Here is a 10051-nt window from a genome sequence, read left to right on the forward strand (position 1 = left end):
ACATAGTGAAAACAATAGGATGGTGATAATAATGTTAAATAATTTGAGAATATAATTATCTGAAATATTAATTCGCACTAAGAATAATTAAATTATAGATATCTGTAATAAATATCCACCCTAACCGCTAAACCTGCATTATGTACAGATCAGATACAGATCTACAGTCTATGGGTCTGTGCAGCTCAAAGGGAGATTTATATGCAGGAGTTAGGTTGGACCATTGAACACGTGGACCGTCTCCTAATCATAGCTTTCGATTACTTTTCAGACATTTTGATTACATTAATATCTCACATAGACAAGGCAAGGCAAGTTTATTTGTATAGCGCATTTCATACACAAAAAACATTAAAAGCATTGGAAACATTCAGACAAGCATAAAAGAACACAATTAAAATGACAAATATAATACAACAGAAAAGAAAAAGAAAATAAGAAAATATAAATATATTAAAAGTAAATTTAAAATTTGCATGAATACTTACACCAAAAATACGCAGGGCAATTGCGTTATTAATTGAATGTATAAAACATAAAAGCCTTGATGAATTGTTTGCTCCGACTTTTATTCTGAAGCACATGCGACGGAAGTTCGAGAGGGTCAAAAGTCATATTTCACTTCCGCGTTGTCAGATATGGAAAGAAATGCTCATCGATAGGCGAATTTTACCTTTAAAAGACTTGTCAACACCACCGGTACGTTAACAACACCTGTCTTTAGACGCTGCTCTTTCTATTGAATCATGAAATGTCTCTTTTGAATGTAATTAATGCGACGAGCAGCACAGTTAGGTTGATACAGACATGGTTAACGTTACTAACTCACCTAACACCGAGCTAGCCTGCTAACGTTAGCCCACTCACTTGTAGCTTAGAGAGTTGATAGTTTAATCAGTGAATCAGTGGACTTTGGTGTTTGATGAGAGGATCTTAAACCTTTTATAATCTGTGCTCAGACAGCGACATAGAACTAGAGCTCAGTTTATTCGCTGTGTTTCTCTGCTTTGTGTTGAATCATCTGTCAGTCAGGAATATTCGGTTTTGTTTGTGTTGTTTTTGTGACAGCACCAGGAAGGAACACAAAGGCTGTACCAGAGGTGTGATGTCACCTGACGCCCTCTTTAGCTGAGCTGTAACTATCACCATCATCATCATCATCTTCATCATGTCTCTGGGCGACAACCCTCACCTGCTGCTGGGCAGGATCCGCTTCCTGAACAGGTGCATAGAGTGTTTCCGGAGGAGTGAGTCTGTGCCAGGGTGCCTCTGTTATGTCCCCAAAGAGGTGTGCTACAAAATCTGCAAAGATTCCTCGTCCTCGACCTCCGCCTCTTCAGGAGCATCTGCAGGAGGCTCCACCGGGAAAACACTCGTGTCCGTGTTTGAGAGTCCACACCAGACTCCACACATCAAGAAATTATGCAAGTACAACATTGAACCAAAGAAAGGGACTTGTATCCGGACCACAGGGGAGGAGTACTGTAACAGTCAGGGCCTGTGGGTCAAAATCAATAAGGTAAGCCTGTCTGTCTGTCTCCCTGGGTACAACAGTTTGTCCAAGGATAACTGTCATTGCATCTCAACTTTATTTATATAGCACCTTTCATACACACAAGCATGGAGCCCGAAGTGCTTCACAAAATAACAGAGAGACAGAAACAACAGTAATAGATAAAAGTGGAAAGGAAAGGGATATAAAATCATTACAGTAAAATAAATAACATAACTAAGAGTAGAGAGAAAAGTTAGAAATAAGGTAAAGTTAAAAAGATCAGATGAATACAATAAATGAATACATAAATAAATAAGTTAAATAAATGTTAAAGCAATGATAATAACAAATAAAATTACTGCAGTCCAAGGCCAAAAATGAATTACTCCAAATTAAAAGCCAGATTAAAAAGGTAAGTCTTGAGTTTACATTTAAAAACACCCAGAGAGCTCACCGTTCTGATGTCCAGAGGCAGAGTTCCATAGTTTAGGTGCATAGAAACAGAAAGCTCTCTGGCTGGTGCTTGTGTGAGACACACAAGGAACATTTAAAATTACTTTCCTTATGGCTACAAACATTCAATTTCTTTGTTCCTTCACACCCAAGTTTCCTGTTTTATAATCAGCCAAAAGAAGAAGATTTATACATTTTAATCCAAATTACTGTTTTTGCTATGAGCAATGGGAGCAGAGCCACCATGCTCGTAGCTGGCCTGCACATCTGAGAGGAGAGCATCAGGATGTAAAACTCAAACCTATGATTAAAGAAGGACCCGCTGTACCTCCTTTTGCGTTTAACTTCATAAAGCTATTTATATTAATTCCTAAAAGTGCTCATCACATAATTATTACCAGAAGAAGAAAGTCATGTTTGTTGTATTTTTACTTCTATCTGATGCTCAACCCTTTATTTTTCCTCTTAACCCAGAACAGATTTATTTACTAATAAGTAAAGATAGTTGGAAATTTTGAGATCTCATGTTAAAGCTACGATGCACGTCCGTGTCCAGGATCAGCTGGAGGAGCACCGTCCAGGTCTGGACTTGGAGGAGGGCTGGATCCTGGTGTGTAAGCACACGGAGGGTGGCGACAGGCTGGTGCCAGTAGAGTCTCCCGAGACGATCAGCAGACAACAGCAGCTCTTTGGCTACGACCACAAGCCCTGCAACAGGTGGGAGCAGGTGGTCAATGTGGAGAATGCGCTCTACATTGGCTCCAAACCCAAAGTGGCTGAGTGTGATGAGGCCGCCGTCCAGAAGCTGAGGTGAGACAGTCCTACTCTGGGTTTTATTTATACAGTAGGATGTTGTCAAACTAAGCTTCTGCTCATCTAATCTTTAAGGCATGTTCCTCCCACCTGGGTGTATGAATGTGATGAGGACCTGGTGCACTACCTCTATGACCACATAGGAAAAGAGGACGAGAACCTGGGGAGTGTGAAGCAGTGTGTGACCAGCATCGATGTCTCTTCATGTTCTGTGAGTCTTTTTTGTCACTGTTTCTTCTTCCTAGGGATTTTAATGTTGTGGTCACTGTAAAGCTATTCAAATAAAGCTGTCACCAAGTTAAAGTGAAGCCATCATTTCCCAGTCGACTGGATCAGAACATGATGACTCTTTTATTTAGTGACATGTTCCCTGAAAGAAGGGTTAGTACACATGTAAAGATGTAATCCAATCGTGCTTATGTTTGCGGATAGGAGGATCCCAGTGGAGGAGCGAGCTGTCTGACAGACGGCGACACTGAGACTTACTGGGAGAGTGACGGCATGCAGGGACAGCACTGGATCCGTCTGCACATGAAGAGAGGCACTGTGGTCAAGTAAGGAGCTGCAAAGTGAACTGAAAGAAATAAAAAGTTGTGCTAAAATGTTTTGCTTTATTTATCAATCCTCAAACTGTGATAAAATATCTCATATGGTGTTTGTCCTTATAGACTAATTGAGGATATGTGTTAATTATGTTTCATATTTTCCTCATCTTTCTTTCCAGTAAGCTGATTTTGACGGTGGACTCTACAGACGACAACTACATGCCCAAACGGATTACAGTGTATGGAGGAGAGGAGCTTAATCTGAAGAAGCTCAGTGATGTCACCATCGATGAGTGAGACATTTTTAAAAGGGATTTGTTACTCAAAGTAACACCAAGAAATCTGCAGCTATGATTCAGTTTGTAGAATTTAAAGACTTATACCGTTAGTGTAGTGGCTGTTTGACTTTACAAAAACAAAACTCAAATCAAAACCGTCCACGGGGCACGGGGAGAGTGGATTGTACACGGGGTCTGAAGATTGCCAATGTCCAGCCAAGTCTGCAGTTTTCTTTGGTGGTTTATTGAACAACAAAAAAGGGCTTCTTTCAAACAATAGGTAGTGTCTTTGTGCTCTCACACCTTCCCCGGTGTCTGCCCCTCCTATCTTACCTGCCCATCTATATACGTGTCACCTGGTGCAAAACTATCAACCTATAAAATATATATTAATAACGCCTAAGGCATCAAAGTTAATTCTATGATTACCTCAAATGAAATAACAATACATTATTTATTAAAGTAAAAATAATCAGATATATGAAACTATGTAAATAGCTCCAACAGTTAGTGTCGTATTTAAGTTTCTGTCAGAAACATTTAAACTTCAGCCTTTAATTTTTAAAGCTGCTTTTTAAAACTGAATGAGCACTGACATGATTACTGCAGGGGGAGAGATCACATGATCATATTTTCTAATTCATTTAACCTTCATTGAACAAGAATGTCCCTAAAGAAGATCAGTAACAACATTTGGTATTTAAATTCTCCTGATAAATGTATTCAGATCACATAATAAAACTCAGAATTGTTGGTAGACACTATCGAAGCGATACCTTCTGTTAAAAGCGTGTTCTTCTTCTCTCTTTGTGAAATACAGAAAGAAAAGTGAACCCTAACATTATGAAGCTCGTTAGTCTGCAACACTGAGAGGAGCTTCCTCTACAATTAGTCAGCAAATACCATGAACTGCAGTATTTCATCATCACTCTGACAACTGCTTCTCTTTTCTTTTTATTACCATCAGCAACCTGATTGGAGAGGTGTGTGTGCTGGAGGATATGACATCTCATCTGCCTGTGATTGAGATTCGCATTGAGGAATGTAGAGGTGAGGATTTTCAGCATGTTCCCAAATCTTATGGGCACTGGATTGGCTGAGTAAGCAGGTGGAGCAGGCTCCACATGGACAAAGGCTGCAGTCCTCCTCGCTCTGGTTGTAGGAACACTTCACGTTCATGACAGGTTTTGGTGCATCTCATGCCCCACTCTCTCCCCACATTTTTCATATCTCTCTCTCAAGCTGTCCTATCAATTATAAACAATAAGTCCAGAAACTAATATGTATTAAAAAAAAGAAGTTTCCATACCTTGTTTAATGATTTTTAAAATTTCAGCTCATTGAAAGGGATTATTCTGCTGCTTAAGTCTCATATTGAACTTATTATTCAAGTTACATTTTAAGTTTATACTATCACTTTTTTTTTTCCTCTTTTTGATGCGACAGATGAGGGCATAGATGTCCGGATCCGAGGCTTGAAGATCAAGTCTTCCTGTGAGAGAGACCTGGGTCTGAACGCTGATGTTTTCCAGTCCACTAACCTGGTCCGCTACCCCCGTCTGCAGGGCAACACGCCTGATGTCCTGTACCGCAGAGCGCTGGTCATCCAGAGGTCAGTCTCATCAACAAAATATTTTTATCATCTTCATTTGTTTTTTACAACATCAGAAGAAGTGTATCCAGAACATGTCAAGGTTTTAAAACTGGACGGATTAACCACCAGTGTGTTTACAGTAAACATCAATGCTGCACATTTCATCTGCAGGTTTATCTCTCTCCTGGACTGTGTGCTCCCACACTTGGTACCAGCCTGGGACTACAGTTTGGGCACCTTCAACCAGATCAAAGTAAGTCCAAATAAAAGCTGTGGATACTGAGATACATTGAAGTCATAGGTTTGTATTTTAGGTATTCTCCTGTCGTCAAGCACAGCACTGGAAGGGGCAAAATAGCAAATAACGTCATGGTGTAAAGATATGTTGTCCATGTGACAACCATTTGAAACTTAAGAAGCTGCTCCTTTATAGTTTCTTCAAACAATGCGAACAGGTCTGTCCTGAGGGGCTTTTAGTATATTGCAGTGGAAGTGTTTTGAAAAGAGCTTGTTCTAATTATAAAAGCCTCATTGAACATCACTCTGCACTTTTTAAAACAATTAATGTTCAAGTAAAATCAATCTTAATTTTCTCCATAGACCATAAAGCAGTTCCTGCTGCTGTCCAAGCGTCGCTCAGCCCTCATCACACAGTGTCTGAAGGACTCTGAGACCAGCAAGCCAAACTTCATGCCCCGACTCTACATCAATCGACGTCTGGCCATGGAGCACAGAGACAACCCGTCTCTGGACCCCAGCTGCAAGAACGCCGTCTTCAATCAGGTACGAAACAGTTTCTCACAGTAGTGACATCACTTCCTGAACTTAACGTGTCTTTGGTTTTACAGTGTTTCATTTTTTTAGACAAAGTTGTACTACACATGAAGAAAAGTGAATTATCTGATGATTGTTCATCACTCAGACTCACTGATGTGTTTGAGTTCTTATTTAGTTTTTCTTTTTCTTTTGCAGGTCTATGAAGGTCTCAAGCCGTCTGATAAATTTGAGAAGACTTTGGATTACAGGTGTGTATTTGAGGCGTCTCCACATGTCTGTTGGAAACCCAGCCTGCCTATGATTCAAGTCTAAGTCTTCCTCCTCCTCTGTTTTTTTTCAGGTGGCCGGCTCGGTATGATCAGTGGTGGGAATGTAAGTTCATTGCAGAGGGAATCATTGATCAGGGAGGTGGATTTCGTGACAGCCTGGCAGACATGTCCGAGGAGCTCTGCCCGAGCTCAGCTGAGTGTCCCATGCCTCTGCCCTTCTTCAGCCGTACGTCCAACCAGGTAAATACCGGCTGACACTTCTGCAGACAGTCTGGATTAGACTGCAGTTGTTTAGTTGTTTTTCTTCACCCATTGTCTTCTTCCTGTCTCTCAGGGCTCATTAGAGGCCAGAGATTACTACGTCCCCAACCCGTCCTGTAAAGAGTTCCAAAAATACGAGTGGATTGGTCAGCTCATGGGAGCTGCTCTCAGAGGAAAAGACTTCTTGGTGAGTGATGCTGACTCTCTGCTTGCTATAGATTAACCTTAACATCTCTGGAAGGTAGGAATGGGTTGTGAAGGAGACCTGATTTCTGATTTCTTCTGTGTCTGATCCTGTAGGTCCTGGCTCTGCCCGGGCTGGTGTGGAAGCAGCTGACGGGAGAGACTGTGAGCTGGAGTAAAGATTTCCCTGCTGTAGATTCTGTGCTGGTGAGGAGATTCAAACTATTACACCAACAATCAAATCCATGGAAATTTAAGTACTGTAACTGAAAAGGAGGCTCTGCAGACTGAGTGTCAAACTCATACAGCATGTTGAATCCCAAACATTATTTCACAACGTGTTGACATTTGTTATATTTTGGGTAGATTATTTGCATTTCACTGCCATCCCAGTTCTTGCACTGATCGAAATGTACTTAAGTAATCAATACATAAATAAATAAATTCCATGGTATGGCACTTTGAATTCAACACATGACTTAAACTGTTTGCACCAGCTCCTTCATCTTCCTGATTCCTTTGATCAAATCCTTCTTGTCCCACTCATTGCCTCATATTAAATCCCTGTGTCCTCAGGTGAACCTGCTGGAGGCTATAGAGAACATGGATCAGGAGACATTTGAGTTCAGGTTTGGCGAGGAGCTGGTCTACACCACCCTGCTGAGCGACGGCCAGATGGTGGACCTCATCCCCGGCGGCAGCAATGTTGGTGTTCGCTACGAGGACCGCAGCGAATTTGTCCGCCTGGTGCAGAAGGCTCGTCTAGAGGAGAGCAAGCAGCAGGTGAGACGATGCACTTCTACCTCAGCTGAGGTTACAATCTCTTTGACTTCTTTTATTCATTGGTATGAACTAAACCACTTATGTGACTGACTTTATACATGCATGTTACAGATAGCAGCCATGCAGGCGGGGCTGCTGAAGGTGGTTCCTCAGGCGGTGCTGGATCTGCTCACCTGGCAGGAGGCAGAGAAAAAAGTGTGTGGAGACCCTGAGATCACTGTGGAAGCCCTGAAACGTCTCAGTGAGTTTTGAGTCTTTGATAATGAAGATATTTTTTCTATGTTGATCAAAGTGTTGAGGTAATAAAACCCAAGTTATTATAAACCAGGATTATCCCTTAAAAAGCTGCAGACTTATTCATCTAAGGGAAATGAGGACCGAACCTTCTTCACTTTATTAATTGTTTGTCGTTTCTGTCTTTCAACCAGCTCGCTATGAGGACCTGGAACAAAGTGACGTCAGAGTGCAATACTTATGGGAGGCACTGACAAACTTCACCAATGGTCAGTTCACTGTTTATACAACATGTCCATTGTATTTAATGTCTTCTACAACATCTAATGCTGGCTTCAACAAAGAGCATGACTCTGACAGATGTTTTAAATGTTGTTTTCAGAGGATCGCAGCAGGTTTCTGAGGTTCGTCACTGGTAGAAGTCGTCTTCCTGCTCCAATATATGTCTTCCCTGACAAACAAGGGTGAGTGCAGTTTAAGATTACAGGAGAATTACTCTTTGCTTTTAGATTATAACTCAATACCTCATAAAGAAAACTTACTACTAAATATTATGCGCTTCATTTCCCTGTTTTGAAATGCTCTCTTTTTTTCTACTTCAGCTCTGAAACGACTGATGCACTTCCTCAGTCCTCCACGTGTTCCAGCACTCTTTATCTACCCAACTACCCAAGGTACAACTAATGTTCTGTTTTATACATGCAGAATCTGTGACTGTATATTTAAAGGTACATTTAACATACAGTTGTGTTCTATATGCAGTTCTATACAAATCAAATTTGTTCTCATGTTGCTAAAGAAGCTAAATGCCACTTTCTTTTATCTGAAAATCTGAAAATCCTACAAGAAATGATGTATCATGCTTAGTTTTATAGAACTGATTTTTATTGACATTTTTGTATTCATTGACTCAAATGCCTTCCTTTCCTCTTTCTTTTTTTCCCCTGCAGTGCAAAAGTTTGTGAGGAGAAGCTGCGTTATGCTGCGTACAACTGTGTAGCCATTGACACAGACATGAGCCCGTGGGAAGAGTGATCTCTTGACTGCTTCACCGATCAAACTTCACACTTTACAAATCACTGTTGAAAAGAGAGCTTGCCAAGTTTATCACTATATCTGAACGACTGCCAATTAATCCTTGCTGTATATAATAAAGAACTATATGGAAACATGGAGAGGATTCTGTTTGTCTTTCTTTATGTTGCTTGTGTTTCTTGAATACATTTGTATGAGGTGGATATGCTTCATGTATTGATGCCGTTCATATAATTTGGAAAACAAGTTGTACTGAGTAAACTACTGAGAAGAAGCAAACCAAAGCATGTATATGAATAAATTAATGGTATAACAAACTAGTAGTAAAATAGTCATAAAAATGAAACCCACATTCTAGACGTTTGAAATAGCTATTTGGAAAAATGATTATGAAATATGATTGTTTGAAATATAATTTAATTTATTTTACTTTGAGTTATTCTTTAATAAGTTCAGATTGTTTTCTTTCGATGGTAACATTTGCAGCCAAAGAAGTTGGTAATAAAGCTTTAACATTTCAGGCTCCTTCTGACTGGAATAATTTACCTTTATATATTCATTATTTGTCTTCCTTCCCCTTATTGAAAAATTATTTGTTTTCCCATCTCAAAATAAACTGTTTATGTTTTCAGTAAAGCCCTCACTGTTCCTCTACTTCCTTTACTTAATTATTAATTTATTTGTATGACCATTATTATTTTTTTGTGTTTAATCAGTGCTCTTTTAGTTTATTGGATTTTATTATATTTTTCTCTTGTTTATTGTACCTTTTTTAAGATTTTACCAACCCCCCTTTTGTTGTTGTTTTTGTCAAGTTGGTTGTCTGTCTGACTGTCCATGGCAGGGGAGTCAAACATGCGGCCTGCGGGCCAAAACCGGCCCGCCAGAGGTTCCAATCCGTCCCGCGGAACAACTTTGCAAAGTGAAAAAATTACAGAGAAGACATTAACTGAAATTTTTCAATAAAAGTAATTACTATTTCATATTTGTCCTCTGTAGGTCGCATAACATCATAGTGCTGACGGAGCGCCCTGAATGGTGCTTCGGGACTGTTTTTCTCAAAGTGAGAAAAAGATTACTTTTTTTTTTTTTTTTTGCATAATCCAGTTGAGATTCATAAAGACTTTTTAGAGCACTATAAGATGATCCACTAACTACTAACACTAGCACTACACCCCTGCATACAACACTGTCCAGCAAGCAAACTGTTCATGCTGGAGCTGAGGGGTTCAAAATAGTTAACTTTACCTTCTTCATTATCATAATCTCTGTTCTTTGCAGTAAACATTTCACTCTGTGTTTGGTGTGTTCGCAGCAGGTTTCAGGGCTTA

At 40.0% G+C, this 10051-nt stretch overlaps 1 protein-coding gene across 2 annotated transcripts; it reads left to right on the forward strand.

Moving 5' to 3' along the window:
* The first annotated feature begins 565 nt into the window (after positions 1–565).
* hectd3 (HECT domain containing 3) lies at positions 566–8860 on the forward strand. Of its 2 annotated transcripts, none has more exons than XM_034703424.1 (20): positions 566–699; positions 1069–1519; positions 2505–2758; positions 2837–2972; positions 3194–3315; positions 3486–3599; positions 4552–4634; positions 5022–5196; positions 5350–5431; positions 5779–5961; positions 6151–6203; positions 6296–6464; positions 6559–6672; positions 6786–6875; positions 7245–7451; positions 7563–7692; positions 7880–7954; positions 8068–8149; positions 8288–8359; positions 8636–8860. In XM_034703424.1, exons 2-20 carry the CDS (start codon positions 1169–1171, stop codon positions 8718–8720), a joined length of 2577 nt encoding a protein of 858 aa, XP_034559315.1. In that variant the 5' UTR covers positions 566–699; positions 1069–1168; the 3' UTR covers positions 8721–8860. The 2 variants fall into 2 exon arrangements, with proteins under 2 accessions (XP_034559315.1, XP_034559317.1); XM_034703426.1 differs by having other exon boundaries at positions 5031–5196.
* Positions 8861–10051: the final 1191 nt, after the last annotated feature.

Source organism: Notolabrus celidotus, chromosome 15 (assembly GCF_009762535.1).
Source record: "Notolabrus celidotus isolate fNotCel1 chromosome 15, fNotCel1.pri, whole genome shotgun sequence".
Taxonomy (NCBI): domain Eukaryota; kingdom Metazoa; phylum Chordata; class Actinopteri; order Labriformes; family Labridae; genus Notolabrus; species Notolabrus celidotus.

What these genes read in the sequence shown, in the direction of transcription:
- hectd3 (XM_034703424.1), top strand. Translation starts at nt 1,169, where the DNA reads ATGTCTCTGGGCGACAACCCTCACCTGCTGCTGGGCAGGATCCGCTTC. An exon ending in AGAACGCCGTCTTCAATCAG is followed by an intron (nt 5,962 to 6,150) that starts GTACGAAACAGT and finishes TTTCTTTTGCAG; the next exon opens with GTCTATGAAGGTCTCAAGCC. An exon ending in CTGCTGTAGATTCTGTGCTG is followed by an intron (nt 6,876 to 7,244) that starts GTGAGGAGATTC and finishes CTGTGTCCTCAG; the next exon opens with GTGAACCTGCTGGAGGCTAT.